Consider the following 20,678-nt stretch of genomic DNA (forward strand, 5'->3'; position numbering starts at 1 on the left):
TCTACTGCTAAGTAGTAGTAGTACATCGAGTAGATAAACAAAAAAAAAACACCTATAGCAGCAGGAGAGGGCCTGCACATTGCCGCAGCATTAAGTACAACCACGCGCGTGGAAAACCGAACGTTATCTGTTCGAAAGTTCTGACCGGAATCGCGTAACGTAACTCGCACGATGGATGGCCGCGGGTCGCACTACTCAATCTCCGACCCCGCTGACGGTGATGCTTTCATTATTACATGTCAATAAACTGTACCAACCATGTTTCGCTTTTGATGTGTGGAATAAATTACCGCTCTTTCGGGTTTGTCACTTTTTTCGCTTCGATTCGCGCCCATCACCATTCGGAGGTCAACAGGCGGTGGGGTGGAGTTAATTGAAAGGATTCTTTTTTACCATTTCTTGCCGGACAACTGCTGGTCCTGTCGATTGCCTTAGGCTATAGCGGGCAGTGCGAACAAGGACTCTGCAGCTGTAAATGGGTCATTGATTTCTCTTGACATTTTCCAAATGAGGAAGGTTTCGAGGTATTCATCTAACTATTTTGTTTATATTTAGTACAAACAACAAGTTTATTCGTTTTAAATGGCAGTTTTATGTACGTAGGTAAGTAATCGAAACACTGAATGCCAAATTTTACATATTTTTTTGTCTCTTCTTTCTTGTATCTACTATCCTTTATTTAACAAATCAGTGTCTTAAGATAGTGGTGCTGGGTGCTGGACAGCGAAAATGACATACAAAAAGAAAAATAGTACTTAAATTTTCTTTAGCAATCATACATTTTTAATACGACCGCAAATTGCTAGTGAAAATAAGTGATATACACAAATAATGCCGAGCACTTCCAACAAAATATCAATTAATTTTCTATACATTTGAATGCACGCTGAAATTGAACACGTGCTGTGAACAACCGGATTGAATCCCCATTTGTAAACCGCATGCTTCCTCATCGGTCGTTCCTCTTTGAGTTCCCGGTTCATTTTTTGTTTGTTTTTCGCAGAGATTACACGTTGGCGACCGGTATTCTCGCATTTACAGTGGATTGTTAATAGCATTGAGAAAAAATACAGCTTCGTAAGTTTCTAGTGAACCGTTATCTGGAGATGATTGGTGCCAATTTAAATTTTGTTCGTCTGCGCGTGCTCCGCTTTGAATAGGGATCGCTTTATTAATGCTGCGGACGCTTGTTGGTCGCGAGAGCGTGGGGATGAGTTCGAGCGGGTTGCAAGTGACAAGTGACCGTACAGGGTGACCAGAAAGAGTTGTAGATTTTTAGTTCGTAATTTATGGTTTATGCTGAATTTATTTTAATGTTGCAACGCTCCAGTGCAACATTTGAGCAAGCGAAATTCCATTCTTAAATAGTGGCGTTGTTCTGTTCATAAAAATAGGGTTATCTTAAAATTAATGATGTTTATTAATTAAGGTATGACTGCATTATTTTTATTGAAATATATGATTTTAGTAAATGATCATTTTAAGGGTAAATGATCATTTCAAGGGGACATGATCATTTTAAGGGTACTAATCTAGAATTTTGTTCATAGATGATATCATTTATCTGAATTATCTGCATTTTATAAGATTAGACATTACTTTTGGATCTTTGTGTGTGTTAAAACAAATACAATAAATACATAATGTTGATGGAATATCGAAAAATACGTAGTTTAACTCTTCTAAAATAGTTAAAATCCTGCCAAAAAACCGGTTTTTTTTTCAATCAAACTCATTAAACTTTAAACAATTGTTTAATAAACATAAACTTTTCATACACTTGAATTTTAATGTCTGTTCTGAACCTAACAGAACTATTGAAAAAGTAAATCGACTGTGCAGTATGTAGAATTTGGCATCACATAGCATAACAGTAAACAGTGTAAACCATTTATTTAATTTAATTTTACTTGTTGATTTAATCTAATCTCGATTTTCTGGCGTTTCTATAGAAATTTTGCAATAGATTTTCTGTTCTACAACACTAGTCTTACATGCAGATCTCTCCCCTCGTACCAGTCCTACCCTAAGCGAAAAAACAGTTTTTCAAAGCATTTTTTCCAAAAATCTGCACTTTCAGTATCGCAAAATTAGGAACATTTAGAAGCAAACAAGAGCGCACTAGAATGGATTCCGTTAGTTTCAGATAAAACACGCATCGTCCAGTTGGGTAACCGTTCGCTCGCAATCTCATCCGCTCTCTCTCTCTCTCTCTCTCTCTCTCTCTCTCTCTCTCTTTCTTTTGCGAAAATTTCCCGGAGAAAACCGTTCTGCAGGAGCATTTTTCCTCGCTCCCCGGGCTCCTGGAGTTTCCAATGTTTTCCTACCGTACCCGTGGGACCTGCACGGTCGATCCGGTGCGGTGCGCTTCACAACAAACTCTCGTGGCCCCGTGCGCTAAAATCTGGCTGCCACCTCAAAACAGAGAGCATGCAGCTAACCGTTACTCTCGCAAAGAGAGAGAGAGAGAGCGTTTACTACTAATATCTTCTCGTAAAACAAGGACGACACGAGATAGACATGGGCAGCAGCAGCAGCAGCAACAATCACCGTATCGGACCCGTACACCCAGCACCGCGAGGTAGTGCGAGAACGATTTCCACGCTTTGCGGTCGTATCCGTTTCCCCGTTTTTCGTCCCGTCGTGTCACGCGTGTACGCTAGTGATGAAGAGTAGTGCTGTGGTGTGCGGTGCGCCTGTTTGAGCTCCTCGTCTCCACTTGGGGGCCACACTTTGTTGCTCTGTTTTTTCTCCACCACCAGGATCTCCCCGTTTTTCCCATTAGCTTTCCCTCCCCTTCCAGCGCGGTTGCAGAAAAAACGTTTGCAGAACCCAGAACCATCCAGGGTGAGCTAGTGGGAGCTGCAGAAGGCTCCGGTTTCGCCATTCTGGGCCTACTGTTCCGGAAAATTCCGGCCCCTAACTAGATGCGAGTGCATAGCTGCAGACCATTCTCTGTTCCATTCGATCGTAGGCAGCACTTGGATTCCTTTCACCTGGCATCGAGTATTTACGACGTCGTTCGCCACGTTGCACTCCTGTGCCATTTCATCATCACATCAATTGCCACCCCACTGCTGCTGCTGCTGCTGCTGCTGATCAATCATTAGGTTTACTCAAGACACATAAACGTTGCCCACCTTGCACCGTCCAGGTGGAGCTTCTTTGTTCGCCAGCCCAGCAGCATCCCGGTAGGGGGTTTCCATTTCCGCCACCGCCTGTCCCGTGCCTGCCTGCAGGAGCTATAATTCATCATGAGTTATTATGTGCGTGCTCGCGTGTACCGATAGGTCGTGTGTTTGTGCGCGTGTTTAAAGGGCCAGTTTTTTTGGGGGGCCAAATCGCCTCTAGAAATACACTTTCTCGTGTTCCCCCGTCCCGGTTGGTGGCCACATCTCAACCCAAGCTGGTCAAAAACAACGTAAGGAGTCACTACGTAAAGGCGAAAGAAAATTACCCCAAAAATACGGCAAATCGTGACTCGGGAATAGAAATTTTGAAAAACAGTTCGATAAGCAGGGTCGCCACACCAGTGTCGAGTGTCTCTTTGTGACTCTGTATGTGTCTCGGGGTGTGTGTTCGTGTGTGTCCTCCATCACAACATTTGGCTAAACAACGCAAAACTAATAAAAGTCTCTTCCTTCACCACTCGCCCAACCCCCCGCAGGGAAGGAAGCATCCAAAAGATCAACAACGGCAGCAGCAACCGCGGGAGTGAGTTCCAGTGAAGGCAAGTGAAGTGTAGTAGCAGCAGTAGCAGTAGCACTGTGAAGTCTATCAGTAATATCAACATCGACGCGTTGCGTTGCTGCAAAAGTGAGTGTCCGTGTCGGTGTGTGTTGGTGTGTGCGTTTATGTGCGAGAGACACAGCTTTCGCCTTGGTCGCCTTCCGCAGCAGCTGGGCCATTCCATTGTTTCCGCGTGATAGCAGCTACGGGGGAGCGTAACTAAGAACAACAACAAAGCATTAGTAGGCCCTGTGCTGAGAGGCACGGCAGCATTAGCAACCGCAGTAGCAGCAGCGCAGGACCTTCAAACCCCCGAGAAGTAGGCGAGTGAGCGTGAGAGCGAGCGAGCGAGCGAGCGGTTTCGAAAATGTCGACAAACGATGCCAACTTTATGCTGTTTCCAAACATCAGCGACTGTTCGTACGTTTCGTGTTACTGGTAAGTGTGAACAAAACCCATTTCATGCCGTTTCTCTACTCTAGCACCGCTTGGGGATGCGGAAGGATCATTGTTTGAACAGGCAGGCAGGCAGGCATGCCGGGTCGAGGCTCCTGGCTCCTTGCTTGTGACACATTTAAGGCTAGAGGAGGCAGCCTAGTCCATGTTTTGTGCCAATCAATCTTTTCTGCATCATAGCGGATCGGCGCGCGTTCGGGAAGGATACGGAGGTTGTTCTTACGCGCCACCGAGCTCGCCGACTCAATGTGAGCGAAGCATAATGTTGACACACGGAACCGGCGACCGAGGCAAGATGGAGACGCCAGTAGTTGACTTTTGGGGAGCGGAGTTTTTTTATCGTCCCTTGCCTCCATTTCTCGACCATTTTCCATAACAAAAGTATAGCAGAGGAACCGCGAAACGCTTTCGCTTGCGGTCTTTCTCGAGATCCGCCAGATGCCAAAGAACGGACGTATGCGAACGTGTTGTGCACCACGTTGTGAGTGGCCAATGCCGCCCGGTTTACGGTAAAAAAAATGCGTGGAATCCCCCTCGCTGTAACTGGGGAATGTACGTTACTCCGGAGAAACGATGGTTGATATTATGTTTTATGCTGCGCTTGCTACGGATACAGGGGCTACATTCCTCGGAAGGTACAGGGTTTCGGTCGCATTGTGCGCTTGATGGAACAATTTAGGCGCAGCTGCGAGATGTGAGCTTCGGAGAAGTGCTTTCTGGCTGTGCGTCGCTTGTGTGATCACGTTACCTGCGCCGGACTTTCACCGTGTACACCGAGAGATGGCGATGCCATTCTGGGCCGGGTCCGGCCAAAGGACATCGTTTAATAAACCATCACCTGGCCAGCGTGTTCCGGAGACTCTCGCAAGACGCATTGTCACGACTTTAGATTGGATTACAAAGTTTCACCTGGACACAGTGGCACAACATGGCTGCATTGAGGATCGCAACTCTCCGTTCGGAGGGCGATGGTTGTGCGAAGCAACGTTAATATTCTTTTCAATGCCGCTGGTCCAATAATGGAAGCTTTTTCCAACTTTGATAAAAAATAACATTTTTGTTTTACGGAAAAATTGTCGCCATTTTTCACTAGAGACAGAGGCTGCAGGCTGGCGGTGTATCGAGATCACTCGGAGCTCTGATGATGAATTGCTTGCCACTCTCTCATGTGTCTCTCGGCATTATTAGCCAAGATGAGTGGTTGGTTTGTTTGCTAGTTCAGCTGCAAGGGTGATGGGGTATTCGCCTTGTTTATCAGATGATAAATTGAGTTCCATAAACTTCCCCCAAAAAAACCACAAACCTCCAGATATTGGAAGCAAACTGTTCTGCTCGAAAGATGCAAAGCGTGGTGCACAAACTAAATTTATCGTTAAAGCCGAATGTCTGCTAGGACTCTTAAATAACTTGGCAAATTGCTCTAATTGTCAGTTCGCCCATTACCATCACCACCACCACCACCGAGCACCGGATTTTTACGGGGGGCCAAGCCAAAGCATAAATCTTACTTCTCTTCTCTCCATTAATCCTTGCAAGCTTATGTGACTCTAACTCGTTCACCGTCGTCACCGACCGGTCCCGTGTTGTTTCTCAGAAACACACAGCTGCACAAAGTTTTGGCTACCAAGCTGGCTGGTCTCAGCTTACAATAAATGTGGTAATGGGAAGGGAGCAGTAGACGCAACACTCCATTCCTAGCGTATGTTTACACTCGCTTTAAGATGTTTATCCACAATAATCTTAATTTATTCACCCTTTAACAAAGCGAAACTCAACTCTCCTCCCGTAGAACGTAGAAATCAGTCAGATTTGCACTCCCGGGGGCCCATTATAGGTTGGCAAAATGGGTGGTATTGTGCGTAATTTTCGCGGGAGCGTGCCTTGGCGACCCTTTTTTTTGGGGCTCAAGGTTACTGACCAATTACTGTGCCAGCGAACCGCGAACGTGGGGTTAATTTCGAAGCATTCTTCCTTTCTGAGAGTGCGGAAACGCAATCAACGGACAGTACTCTGGCCCTGGTTTTGGCGCCTCTTGTCCGCCAAGACCAAAGAAACCGAAAGCTCAACCCCGGGGGGCTAGCTACTCAGACATTCCGGCGCACTTACGAATACGCACAGCTTGATTAGGATTGGCGTGGTTCTCTGGTGCAGTGTTTTCCACTCACTGACTGGCGTGCGAAAAACGGGCGCAAGGGCTGGATAGTGGATTTTGAGGAAGGTACCGGATGGAGGCGGATGTGACGTGTAGGTTTTACATCTTCAAAGGACGGTCCCGGCGGTCAGCCATCGTAATCCTTTTGGTTGGAAAGGAAAGCCCCAAACCATGCCCTGATGCCCAGAATCTACCATTTCTTCTTTATTTTCGTGAGGTCCGCCCGATTGCGGTGTATTTGCTAATTTGCCCGGGATATCCGTTGGGTTAGCGCCATTGCCCCCCCACCCCCCCTCAGGCGTGATTGGTGCTACGTTTTCGTACCGTTTTCTGTTGATTTGAAAGGAACTGGACTGACTGGCCGGCCAGGCCCACTCCTCTCATCTCTTTTATTTCGGAAAAGGGCACATTAATGCGCGGGATAGTGAAATGAAAATATCATTTCATGGGGTTCGTTTTCGGTGGAGAAGCGTTTCAGGTTGGGTTCTTCAATCGCTTTTTGAATAGGCCGGCCCGGGGGAATCTATTCGGTGTTTTTGATCTTGTAAGGAGAAATCAACAGCCGTGTAGCTTTGCGGAAATTAGATGATTTCTTTTGTGGCAAATCGTAACAAATATTACTATCCCAGAACAGTCTACTCTAATCACTTTTTAAATCGAGTCTGGGCTATTTTGAAGCTTCTGAAATTAGCAATTTGTATAGATTGTTTCAAATATTTCTCTTAAGGATAATTCGGGTAACAAAAGGATCATTTTTGAAGTTTTTTTTTATGAAGAAACAGTTAAACTTATTCAGTCTTCCTGAATGGTGTACTAAAATAAACCTTTTCAAAAGTATTTCGATTGTATTTCGTGGAAGATCTGTTTTTTTTTTAACATATATAAGGACGGACGAGCCGTATGTTTAGTGGAAGATATGTTAAAATTTCATTCATGGCATTCAATTTAGGACTGCATATCTGCAAAATGTACTTTTACTCGGTGCCAATCGTAACCATGTGATGAGTTTACTGAAATATAAACATCAATATTCTGGAAAATAGTGTACAAGTTATGTGTTCAAAATTTCAAATAGATCGATCCTGTAGCTTTTATGCTACAATGGGTACCAACTTTGAAAACTGTTGGTTTTTGGTAATGCGCTTCAAAGTAGCGAGAGAGATTGAGCCATTTTTCCAAAATCAATCACTTTTTCAGTTTTGCTTTGATTGTTGCAAGAATTTTACAGAATATTCATGAAATATTGTAAAAAATAAACGTCCCCCCTTAATATAGTATCCCTCTTAGGCGTTACATTGTTAAGCATCGCCAAAAGAATAAGAAACACAGTTTATGCTATACGTTCAGCTTTGAGCGCAGTTTATGTTTATGTTATTAATGATTGTTGCTTAAGTCTGAATCTTATCAGCGCATTATCTATTCAAGACGGAATGTAAAATCGTCGAATTGATCCGGGGAATCCTGCATTGCTAACAGATCTCTGTATAAAATGTCAATCTTGTCTCTCAAATCACCAGTTGTCAAATGCATGTCGAAAAGGAATGATTGATTTGTTTCATTTGAAGAAAACCATTCAATCACCCGTTGAATGCTAGTGACTTAAAATGTGCTATTCCTTTTGTAAGAATAAATCTTTGACGGGATTCAAATAAAAGCTTCATTTTTTTCACAGGATCCTCGTGGCTTTATTCAGATAGAACATTACTCCCTTTTTTATTTTTCATTTTCAAATGAATTGTTTTTAAACTCTCCTCCTCTTTACACCTTTCGATTACTCGATTGTTTTAGTTCCCTTTTTGATTTCTGCTTACAATCCATAGTAATAATATGAACCTCTTTATAATGCTCAAAGAATACACAATGTGAGACGTTAGTTATGAAAAAGAAAATTAGACACATTGCTATTCTGTCATAACTCGCAAACCAAGAGCACGGGGAAAACATTCCACTAATAATTCACATACTAATTGTACGGTTGCTGTATGGTGGATGAGTTTATCCGGCCGCCGAAAAGGTAAACCGAACCGTCATTACTCAAGATAGCGTTCTCTTATCTGGGCAACATTTGCTGGATTCCAGTACGTCCGTCGCCAGCGATGCGCGCCATGGAATGGCATGGCCTGGTCTGCCTTGGCATGGCATGAAATGAAATGTATGGTCCGGCGCGCATTTCACCTATTAACTTCATTTCCATTACATCCACGTAATTTCATCACGAAAGTAAGTGCCATCGGAGGTGCCATCGGTGATGAAGAAGATTGGCCCGGCATTCCTGTGTTCCGCTAACTCCCCTGGGTATAGGTAAACGAATCGAGGTGGAGCATGCCAAGCGTCGCGCCAGCACAGATGGAAGGTGTCGGAAGAAGCGGGACACGTGGACAACCCGGGCAACCCGGGCAACCCGGGCATTTTTGTTTATAAAACAGCGTGGTACCGGCTATTGAGGGTCACATGCGGCAAAAAGGAAATAACCCCGACGGCAGTGTGAGCGTGTATGAATGTAACCTTCGCTTGACCGTTTGACGGTGACTCCTGTGCGTCCATCTTCTGACATTCTCCTTTCCAGCCGGAGAGTAATGCTGTCCAGTTGGGTTTTATGCGAATCTGCGAACGTTTTGCGCCTAACGAGTACCATCGAGCGAGCGTCTTTGACAGTCTCATCATTATCCAGGCTCATCAGCTAGCTCCATGCCATCGAAGGAGGCACGTGGGTTGAGGTTTTTTTTTGCCGGGAAGTGTCCTTACTGGTCCTCATCTGCAGGATTGCTACTTTGCTGCCAGCCCGATTCATAATACCATCGGTGCACTAGCGGCAGTACAGCGAATAAGCAGCAACCATTTTGGCGCCGTTGGTATGCTGAACTCATCGCTGACCTCTCTGGTGTGACGCAGAAAATTCGGGAAAAGTCTACTGTAGCCGAGCCGAGCTGTTGGCTAGTCTGGATGTCGGCTGAATGGTTGATATTACATTTTTGCACGTTTGCAAGAGATATAACAGAGAGAAACAGAGAGAGAGAGAGAGAGAGAGAGAGAGAGAAAGAGAGGGAAACGCGCTTTTTCTTTTACACCTAATGGGCACACTGCAGAATGATTTGATGGCTGCGGTTTGCGTTTCTCCGCTAGCGTTCTACTCTCTAGGATTCGGGATTTTGTATCGGCCTCCTTTCGCCCCACCTTTGTGCCGAATATTGCATTTACTTTTGTGGCCATTTTGGTTCGGGACCCCGGGTACTTCTATGTTGAGTGGAATGGATGGAGGAGTGATACCGCCCCCCACCGGTAAGGATGTGATCGTTATCAGAATTTACATTTAAATCCCCCGGGGGGCGGAAAGGCTCGAGATTTTCTCAAGAAGTGCTTTATGGATATATTATTTTCCGTTGGCCCGCTCGTTTGTGCTTTTGATTTTCTAACATTTTCTAGGTTTCTCTTCTTTTCAATGGTTTATCTGATATGATTTTTTATTTAGGTTCATTTACGGTGGTTTGTTTCTTTTTCTGTGCTTATTATCACACACCTTTCTCGGTACCCTATTTTGAACCTGCGGTACCCTATTTTAAAGTTGAATAACTCTGCTTCGCCGCATATGACGGCGCTGAACTTTTCTGTGGTTCTGTTTGAAAAATAAGGTTTATACAAACACATTGAAGGCTATGAAACGATATAAAGCAAATATTACAGCTGAAATTGCCAAAAAATTTTTTTAAATGTTGTCAATTACAATGTAAAATGCCCGAAAAAGGGCGGCTTTTCGTATGACGACTGAAAGCGGTCATTTGATCGATACCATGTTTTGAGTATGGCACAATAAATGGCATAGAATAACCTAAATAAAACTGGTTTTTTTTTCTAAAATCTGTTGAAAAATGACAAAGTTATTCATCTTGAACTAAAAATGATGCCTGATGGCGCACCCTGTATTTTTTTTAGTTCATTTGACGAAATATTGCAAATTGAATATGTTCCTAAATTGATCTTAAACTACTAATAATCTGTAAGTTGTTTCCAAATTGTTAATTGATTAGTATGCATTATTTTGCTGTTCTTTGGTTATTCCATACTCATTTTTGCTTTTAATTTTCTTGAATATTGAACTTTTCTTTTAACAACATTTGCATCTTTCATCGCTGATATGTCTAATAACAGTTTAGAAAAGGTAACACCACGGCGCCTACGGCCATCTGCTGCAATCTAATCAATGAAGATGATTTTCCGAGTACCGACAAATTGAATAATCTATCACCCGGCCCTTATTTTCTCGTGCGGCAGCTAGCGTTTCGCTTTTCATTTTCCACATTAAATTATATCAAACCATCTTGGATGCTTCCTTAGAGGCAAACTGACGCTGGCGGCGGCGGCATCGGTGGCCGTGGTGGCTCCCGTCGGTCTCACCAGGATGTGACTGTGTGCGAGATAGCTGACCGCACAAATAACCTTTTCAACCTGCTTTTAGTCTTGTCAATTTGACCTGCTTCTCTGTTTAATTTAGGCCCCTCCTGTGTTCGCTCCGTTCGATCGACCGCAACCTTTCGAACAGTTTGGCAGCAGCCAAACCACCACCACCACCAGCTAAGCAGCATCGGCCAAACGCAGAAGAATTGTGTTTCAGCTTCTGTGCCCTTGGCGTCTGTATGTGTGTGTCTGCTGGTTAGTGCGCAACATTGTATCATCAGCGGCAGATTTTCCGCCAGCTTTTTGGTGGCGCACACAAATGTCACGAGAGGCTGCACGACCGACGAGGACATTAGTCCTCAAACGGTATTCACGTACGATAGACCGCACTGGGTTGGGGCTCCACAACCGGCACCGGGCGCGGCAAGATAAAGTGCCAAGGACGGTGCAGCGCACGGCCAGAGAGCGGAAAAGCGGCCATCATCCGGCTGAATTGCCCCCCAGGCCATTGAATAGTGCCGTTCACCATTCGGTACAGGCTTATGTCGCCACTCGCTCGCCCTCCCCGTAGAGACGCTCGCCAATGCCTCGCCAAGTAGTCCCCCGGGTGGTTAGCGGGAGGGAGGGCCGGCCAGGACATTGGCAACGTTGAGATGGCCACTTTTTCGGGTGGTTTTGGGGAGGTGGTGTGTAGCTTTTTCTCTTCCCATCTTTCACGAGCAATGATATCGTTAGCGCTACATGCTACATGCTGCCTCATGGTCCTTGTCTCATGGCTGGTGCTGCTCCTTCTTTTGCTCTTCGATTTGGTTTGACCTTCTCCGGCGTACTCCTCCTAATGCAGATACGCTCGGTAATGGGTTGTGTTTTTTGGGGGCAGGATTGTTCTTTTATTTTTGTTTTGTTTTGTTTTTTTTCCCCTCTCTCTATCGTCGAGTGGCTGCTCCTCACAATGGAGCCCATCCAATGGAGTTGTGGTCGGCAGGAGCAGGTTTGGCTGGAGTGTGATCAAGAATGTACGGCCACGGTCGGACCGCAGTCAATAAGATGCGTGATTCTCCTTCCAATCACATCCTTTTTTATGGCCCTCGATGCCTTCGATGGCGAGTGTTTCATCGAGATCGAAAAAGATGAACAACCGCTCTCCAAACGAACATTACGACGTCGTCGTCGTCGTCGGCGTGTTGCCGGGAGCTGAATGTGTGAAGTGATTTTCTTTTTGTGATTGCTGCTGCAGGTTGTGTTGTTGGCCAGGTACGGGGCCGAATGCTGATAGGCTGCAGCATACAGAACATGTCACCCTCAACCAAAACACCAAAAAGGAAAGACTCGTTCGGACGATTGGGAGCCAATTCGCTGCACCAGCGAACGTTGTTTGACCTTTTTGTTTTTGCTAATGGCGATGAAGATGCTGCTGCTGATGATGATGCTGATGGTGATGATGATGATGATGATGTTTCACAGCTTCACCTTTATTGTGTCACGTTCGTGGTAGCTTCTCCCTTCCATTGCCGTACCGCACGCCAGTTCGTCACGGAGTTTGGGATAAGCAGCAGAAGGATAAAAGTTCATTATGAGCCGATCGTTTGGATACGGTTCATGGCGGGCCGGTGTTCCCTCTGCCGCATCTCTCTCTCTCTCTGCCTGCCTGCCTGTTCTCGAATGTAATCGAACGGAAACGAAAGGTGTGCTCGAGGTGGAATCAGACGAATAAAAAAAAAGCGCCTGTTACACGCGGCGTTGAGCAGTTAACCTGCAAAAGGTCATTTGTTCGGCATCGGTGGTGTTCGCTACTTGATGTTCCGGTTCGCGCCGATCGTTGGCCGTTGCTGTGTACATTGCACATGTCTTTGGGCAATGAATTTCACGATTCTCTAGGGAACGCGGTTGCTGGCCTCTTCCGAAATTTCATTTTGTTTTCCGGGGTTTTCCCCCCCTTTTGCGTTGAATTGCGATTGCGAACCTTCGCTTCGCTCATTGGATGTGGTTCACATTTCTTTTATGTTGAACAGTGCGGTGCGGTGTTCTATGACATTCTCTGTACGTTATTGAATGACAAGTGCTTTCTTTTGTGCTCAGTTCGGTTTTACTCTCCTTACTAGTGTTCAGTGTTCGATGTTAGAACGTGAAAGCGTTCCCTTTTGTCTTCCGCCCCTTTCAGGCCATGAGGAATAATTCATTTCCTTTCATTATTCGCTGCTCGGGCACGATTTTCGGGACCAGTTATGCTGCGAAACGGCAGGACAGTTTTCAAGCTTTCAAGCAAGGAGAGCCTTGACCGTAGCCGGGCCGGGCCGTGCCGGGATTGGCTTAGCTCAGTCTTGAAATGTAGGTCAACCGTACTTCGAACCGTGGCACGGGCTTCTAGCCAAACTGCTTCATTTGCATGCGTTCGAATGATTTTGCGATTCGCAAACTGCCAAGCATACATTTTGGGGGGGAGCTCTATGTGTGTGCGTGTTGAGGTTTAGTCGACGGAGGGAAATGAAAATGCCTTCCTTTGGGGGGAGAAATTAGATGCCTTAGTAAGATAGTAGTGAGGAGTGCAGACATTTGCGTGAGAGGGAAATTAATTTAATTTGAATACAGACGAAGTAGAACAGAGTCGTGCAAGGAACAAGTTAAGAAGGAATTTGTAATATCGTTTGCAATACAGAGCAATACATCTCAAGCAGCTGGAGCAATGAAATTCTCATTCAAGGCAAGAAAGGTTACTAAAAGAGAATGGGAACTCGAAAAGGAATTACCTTGAGTTGAAAATAAATAAAAAGAGTTGAAGATAGTGAAGTAGAGCATCAAAAGCATATAATTTCGTTTATAAGTAAGACATACTATTAAATAAGTAACACAATAGGGAAAGTAAAAGAAGGCGACTCTAAAGATAGAAAAAGCTAATAAAAAACCACGAAAAATCACCAAAAACTTCTTATAAAAATGTGAACAATCATTTCACACCCACAAAAGCTGTCGATCAAAAAGTAATCATAAACCGGGTATTGCTTCAGAAATTGGCCACAAATCATGTATCGCATTACATTTTACTATCCCGTTCGATTACGGCAGCACCTCACATCCAATCATTTCAAGCGATGAAACTTTCTTAACCTAACCGAAAACCATTTAGAATGATTGGAGCCCCCCGGGTCCAAGGGGACCTGGTGGCCGAAACCCCGAAATCAAAGCTCACCGAGCACGCTACACTAGCAATCGAGCCACAATTTGACCCGGCCTGGCCCGGCTGCACTTGAAGCTGTTGATATTGCTGCTACGCGAAATTGACTCCACATGGGCTGACCAGAACCAGAGGATCCGGCCATGCACTTACCACTGCTGCACACGAGATATGCAATTGGAACCTGCCAATGGTGGTGGCCGTGGTGGCGATGGCGATGAGCGGTGGTTGGTGATGCGAAAAGGCACCGCACTTCAACAACCATCAGAGGAAGAGAACAGAACAGTGTAGCCATACATAGGATGTACATACCGGGGGTATGTATGGATATGGCCGCCTTGCCTTGAGGCAACTTTTACCGCTGCACTGCTGTTGCTGCTGCTGCTGCCACTGTTTCGAAGTACCACTCGGGTGCGCGCATTGGCTTTTATGGTGTGACAAAAGGCTATCGTGTTCGTAGTCCCCCTGGTTCTTGTCCTCATCAGTCGAGTGCGCGCCACCCAAGTGCGCGTGGCGTGTGTTTTTTTGATCTTTGGGTTCTTTTTTATGCTGCGCTTGGGATTGGGTCGGTAGCGTGGGGAAAGGGAGCCAAGTCTAAAGGCTTTAAAGCACGCAATACAGTCTCACATCAAATTATGTTTTATTTATTCATATCCAGAAGCCATGTAGGGATATGTTTTCTTTCTTTTTTGCATTTTGTTAGTGCCGCGAATCCAGTGAGTATGCGTGGAAATTGTAACTTTATTCGAGTGAAAGTAAACTATCAGGTGTGTGCATGGAAATTTCCGAGTTTTTGCCACAACAAAAATGATTTATGAAATTAACAAAAGGATTAGCAACCGCCACTACTTTCTTTCATCTTTCAGGCAATTTTCGGATCCCAATCGACAAGAATTCCTCAGCTTTTGAAATAATCCTGAAAACCATCCATTTTTGGATACTTTACTTTGTTGCGTAGCTAAATAATTGTTTAAAAAACCAATCAGGTTGTGGGCAGAGTTTTTTGCTTTTTTAAAAATATTAAAATTTCTGCTTCTAAACCTTTGAAACACGTTTTCATTTTTGTTGTTGAGTCGAATCAAGGACAAAGGACATCCATCAGTTGACGTTTTCTTCAAATGAATGAAGGTGTTTGCGCAAAATGAACTTTTCAGGCCCCGAACACAACATGTTCAACTCGAATAAACTACATGTTGTAATGAACTTTACGAGTAGTTACTAATTTCGTTGTAAACGTATCTGTTTTAATCATATATAATGAAGGACGAGCCGCATGTTTAAAGGTATTTGTTGGTACTTAAAAACAACATAATTTACATGACAGGGAGCCTTCATCCTGATAAGTGGCGTCACCTGTTACCCGAATTCTTGGTTTCATTGCACGCACTTATTATATTAAAGACCATGCTAGACTTATGAATCTACCGTACGTGCTCTGGTGTATTCGAACACCCGGCATTCGTTTTAATCCGTTATGATTAGCCGTTTCCTCGTACAAGATAAAGGTACACACCGCCGTATAACCGACAGACTGGGATGGGCCCAGCTAAACGCCATGCCTGTCTAATACTTTATGGAAATATGCTCGCATGATCCTCGGCAATAATCCTTGGCCCCGGGTCCCGAGACAGTACGCGGAAAACGCGAAACACGGCGCCAATCTGGCAGACACAGAGCTCCGTTGAATGATTAATTTAATAAGACATGAGGGCATGTGATGTGAAACCTGCACCCAACAAACGCTGCTGTAACCGTAATTCATGTGGCCGAAGGTTCCAAAGAATCACACTTCGCTTCCGCTTACAGAACGGAAGTCGATTGGTTTTTAAAGAACTTAAAGACGTCGCTTACCTGGTGCGTGAAGTGGGCGCGTTTAACGAGCTGACGAATACGACCAAGGTCCATCGTGAACAAAAAAAAAAACAGAAACGAACGCCGGAACTTTGTGTGAGGTGCCTTGAGAGAGAGAGAGAGAGAGAGAGAAGGCTCTAATACCCTCATCGCATGTTAACCCACAATAAGGAGCGCTTTACAGCCTTTTCGGTGCGCTTAGACTCGTTTGCCAGGATCCAGGACACACACGGTGGCGATGGCGTTACTACCTTTGGTGTGAGGAGGTCAGTGTTAACGCAACAATGTTGGTTACCATTGGCGCCAACACAAAGGGGGTTCGTGATGCTCGTGGTGGTGCCTTTTTGGGACGATAACGATCCATCGTCGGCCCTGCTGATGGTCACGTACCCATAATTTACGCTCTCTTCAGAAGAGAAGAAGCACCCACGGTGTTGACCCACGGTGGTGGTACCAGTACACCGTCGACCTCATATATCAAAGTGATTTCCTTTTGCGAAAACGGATACCACTTCGCAGGGAGGTGATGGACCCCATTTCCGTGGTGGCCAGCGAGTGAGTTGAGAGGTTAAAATACGGGGCTACTGCCACTACTGCTACTCATCGTTCCACGTCTTTACGATCAGATCAGGGCAGTTCAAGTGAGCGCCAATAAACTGTTGCACATGTCCGGTGATGGGCCTTTGCTGGTGTTGCAAGTGCAGACGATGATTCCTTCCTTTACCCCCCGGTGGGTATTGCATTCCAGGCACTTTGGATTGGATTTGAGCCTCGGCGTGTTGGTGGAGGCCATGGACTCCATGGACTTCAGATGGGCGTTGGGAAGGTGGCCGGATGCGTAGTGGAAACTGAATATCGAAAGTACATGATTTATGCAACGGAAACATGGGTTTCGTTTCACCGCAGCGGACGTAAAGGGGTTGGGAAATGGAGCAAATGCTTGAATTGGATTGGTGCATTTGCGGAAAACAATACCAGTCCAGTCCAGGAGGGTTCGGTTTTCCCTTTTTCTCTTTATAATGTTTCAAAGGGACGATCTTTGCTGGCGCGCTTTTGCGTCTAATTAATGCTCTAACTCTCGCCTCGATGATTGATGATCTCTAAGGCTTTTTTCTTAATGTATTCGTCTATTTTTTTAATGGGTTGTGCTGTTTCGTTTCAAGTGACATTTTTTTTCTATTGAAAAATGTCTAATGCCGTTGATTTCAATCGATTGGTGATTAATTATGTATGTATTGTTCAGCATTTATTTATCCTTTTCATCGGCTTAGTGATAGATTTTTTTAATTATTACCTTTGGCCTTTCTTTGTGCCTCTAGATAATGTATTATCTCCGATCCTTTACCTATAGCTACTTGTACTTACACTGATGTTCTTGAGATTTTTTACGGTTTATTCTTGGCTTTTTAAGATTTTATTAATGCTGTTGTTGGGGTTGAATGCGCCAAATGGAATATATTTTAAAGGCATAAACCTATTAACTGTAGACTTTTGGTCTTTTGTATTCCCTGAGTATCATCAAATATCAAAACCAGATCAATCAAAAGCAGATCATGATTAATATGTGACATGGGTCACCTAATTTATTCCTCTTCAATTCAAATCAGAATTCAATTAACTTCATTCAGTCAATCCGGTAAGCACTATCGAGATTCGACATTCTTACATCGATTCGCTTGAATTACCCTTAGTAATCTGTCTGTTGTTCAGCAGAATACATTTATTCTTTAAAGATAAATAAAAAAAAATGTACCTAAAATAAAAATCACTGGTCAAAAGATCTACTTATTCTACTTTTTCGGTTAATTAACGTTCCCCTTCCTCTTCGCTTTGAAGTGACTTAATCAAAACGAAACGAGCTCATCCGCGAGCTAGAGCAGAATAATCGGAAACGACCAGGCTGAATAATCGATCATACTTAATTTGCCAGATTTCCATATCCTTTTTATATTTCTCTTTTTTTTCTTTCTCTCGCCAAACTCACATTGACACACAAGCCTTGTTCTCTGAAAGCCCCAAAAATGGTCGTGTAGTACTGTTCGCTGTTCTGCCGTGGAAACAGAAACAAACACCACAACGAAAAACAACGAATTGGATCGCTAATTTCCATTTAAATTAAATGCAAATTCCCACTGTTTTACCGCTTTTTACAATGCGGAGCGCAATGGTTGACATGGTTTGGGTTTGGCTTTGGCATTGGCCACGAGATCGATTGTTGTGTTGTGTGGTCGCGCTTTGTGTTCGGTTCACCGACCACCGGGGGTCACCAGTTTTCGGTGCCGGTGTGCTGTCACATTCCATCACATTCCATTCATACCACAATTGCGATAAGCTTTGCGACGCCACGACAGCGGACAGCTAGTCCCACGTAGCGCCGGATAGAAATAAGCGAAATGCGACAACCTTTGACCGATCAGTTCGCTATCGTTCGTGCAATGATCAGATGGATCAAAGGCGGGACGGGAAGCGTTCCCCCTCGCCGGGGGTGAATGATCGGTGTATCATCCAACCGATGGTGCTGCATGGTGCTGCTGTTTATCTGTTCGCGGGTCTCGGGTGTCGTAGACGTTTACTGTCTTGGAAGATTTATCTGCATCCATGGTATGATGGACAGCAAGCCACCAAGCGGGACTGTGTATTTGATGATAGGTTTCTGAATGCTGGCGAATGTGAACCGAACCACCGACACCAACCAAAATTTCTTGGAATTACCTTCAAAGGACTGCACCGTTGTTGCTGAGCGCAGTTGTATCACTTTCCAGAAAGCTTCTCACATCCTTCGTATTCTCTTTGGAGATGATGTTCACCGGAGTGGATCAGGAGTGCTGTCCTCTTCTGTCTCACTTTCTTATGTCTACCTCACAATCAATGCTGGCAGGTTGAAGTGGTTGGATGTGGTGGTACCACAGCTGCTCCATTAAATTGTTTTCATTCAAAGCACCCGACGTAGAGTGCCGCATAGTCGCAGCTCAATTGCAGCACCAGCAACAGCTGCACAGCCACTCGAGACACATATTCAGATAAGCGCGACATACCTGGGCACACCGTGGCATACCAGAGGCATATTCGCTTGGGACTGAGTGAGTGAGAGAGTTGAAGGAGCGCCAAACTCTCGGGGAGCGATATGCAATCTCGTCCATAATGCCGTTGTCATGATTTGAATAATTCGATGTGAATTTTTCATCCTTCCCAGCATTGTGAACCATCCCACAGCAGTGACATCGATAGACTGAGGACGGGGAGGCCTAGAGTCGCTCTACCAGCTCGCTTGGTGCCAAGGCTATCCAACCAAAAACCCACGGTTCGGTTCAGTCTGTTCAGGAATGGAACCAACGGAAAGGCTCAGCCCGGTGTAGGATAAACAAATGTTCAAAGCTTTTCGTGGAAATCTTTGGAGTGAATGGGAGGTTTGTGTCTACAGCGCCGAGACCTTCGCATTCGCACCTCGCTTGTGGGGAAGTGGACATTGAAGGAGCGCCAGACGGCCTGGCACCGGATCGTTGCAAAGGATGCCGGATAATCGATTCTCGACCTGCCTTCTTTTCTTTTTGGAAACCCCTGGCGAGGCGAGCGGGAGGACTGATGTGACGAAATTGGCGAAGAAGAGTTGGAATTTATTTGAATAAATCCTAGCTTACGGTGTCTATGGATCGGTCTCTCTCGGTGTGCGTGTCGTTGGGGCTTCCTTTTCTTCCTTTTCTTCGTTATAAACATGTTGCGTCGTTGGATGATGTGATGCTGAAGGTGACAAGGACGCAGACCACCGTGGTGATGAATTGTTTGATTCCCGCACGGGAGATAGCAGATGCTGGTGCCGGTGGTCTCGGTGGGAAAATGCGTCTACCATGAGCCGTTTGAATTCGGTAAGATGAGCCGAGGTATTTCTCTAAGGGAGGAATTTATTTCGCTTTCAATCAGGTGCAGCCCGGTTCGGTGGTTCTGTCCTGTGGTGAATGCCTGAAGGACTGAAATTGAATTTTGAGGTTCCAGCTTAAACATTCTGTCACGACAGTGCTGCTAGTGAGTAGGGTTGGTTGCAAATATTTCTCGTTTATTGCAATCCTGGATGGAAATAGTTTGCAACTGTAATTTAAATATAACTATGCATTACAACATTCGTTGGCATTATCATTCAGGAGGCTTTAGCTGAAGAGAACAGCTATGGGAATCGTATTTCATATTTAATTTATCATTTTTCGCTTTATAGGCTTTTAGTGCGCAAAAAAAATCATATAAAATACTTCTATGGATACAAAAGAGCCTAATAATCACAATTTTATTCAATTTCGAATGAAATCAGTAAAACTATGTCGATACTAAGAAAACTAAGTAAAAAACTATGTCGATTTATCGTCACATCTTTTTTTTTAATCAAACCATTTTATATGCATTCCCAATTGTAACTATGTGGTTAAATAGTTTGTTAATGAATGGATTCTTAAACAATCATACAAAATAATTTAAATTTACATCTTGCTGTTGTCATTATATAAAAAAAATCAAGGATATTTAGAATTATTGTTCCTGATACTTACCAGGAATTTTTTTTTTCTCTAAATCATTTGCTCTAGATAACGCCCTTTTTGTCTTCATTTTTGGAACTGCGAGCACAAGATATAATTAATAATTAATAATTTTATTTAGCATAAAAACCAAAAGAACCTGGTTATCAAACTAATGAACGTCCTGTACACGCATAATTATGTGGTGGGATACACCTCCTACAAACTACTGAACAAGGCATCCGCATCGCCCGAATAATCAACGGATGGGACTCGATTCTTGATCCTGATGATGGTCAGCCATTATCTACGTCGCGTCGCGAGTTGTGCTTTCGAATAACCCTGGCCACACATAACGAGCTCCACATTCCCACCTTCTCTTCCTAGAGTTTTGCCATTCGGTTGAGAATGATGCTGCCGACTG

At 44.5% G+C, this 20,678-nt stretch overlaps 2 protein-coding genes across 12 annotated transcripts in view; both read left to right on the forward strand.

Moving 5' to 3' along the window:
- Positions 1-280, forward strand: part of LOC126575181 (uncharacterized) — a 5,431-nt gene extending 5,151 nt beyond the window's left edge. For all 4 annotated transcript variants that reach the window (XM_050235745.1, XM_050235748.1, XM_050235747.1 and 1 more), the window contains exon 4: positions 1-280. This exon is cut by the window's left edge. The gene's annotated coding sequence lies outside the window, so the exon portion shown is untranslated.
- A 755-nt stretch (positions 281-1,035) lies between these two features.
- LOC126574083 (protein N-terminal glutamine amidohydrolase) overlaps positions 1,036-20,678 on the forward strand; it is a 38,970-nt gene continuing 19,327 nt past the window's right edge. Inside the window, exons 1-2 of one of the 8 annotated variants that reach the window (XM_050234036.1) lie at positions 1,036-1,077; positions 3,668-4,167. In XM_050234036.1, the coding sequence (XP_050089993.1) occupies positions 4,097-4,167 (71 nt within the window). In that variant the 5' untranslated portion in view covers positions 1,036-1,077; positions 3,668-4,096. Of the gene's footprint in view, positions 1,078-2,540; positions 2,848-3,342; positions 3,422-3,667; positions 4,168-20,678 lie in introns of those variants that run through there. The other 7 variants (XM_050234039.1, XM_050234038.1, XM_050234037.1 and 4 more) reach the window with 7 other exon arrangements.

The sequence above is a fragment of the Anopheles aquasalis genome, chromosome 3 (genome assembly GCF_943734665.1).
Source record: "Anopheles aquasalis chromosome 3, idAnoAquaMG_Q_19, whole genome shotgun sequence".
NCBI lineage: Eukaryota > Metazoa > Arthropoda > Insecta > Diptera > Culicidae > Anopheles > Anopheles aquasalis.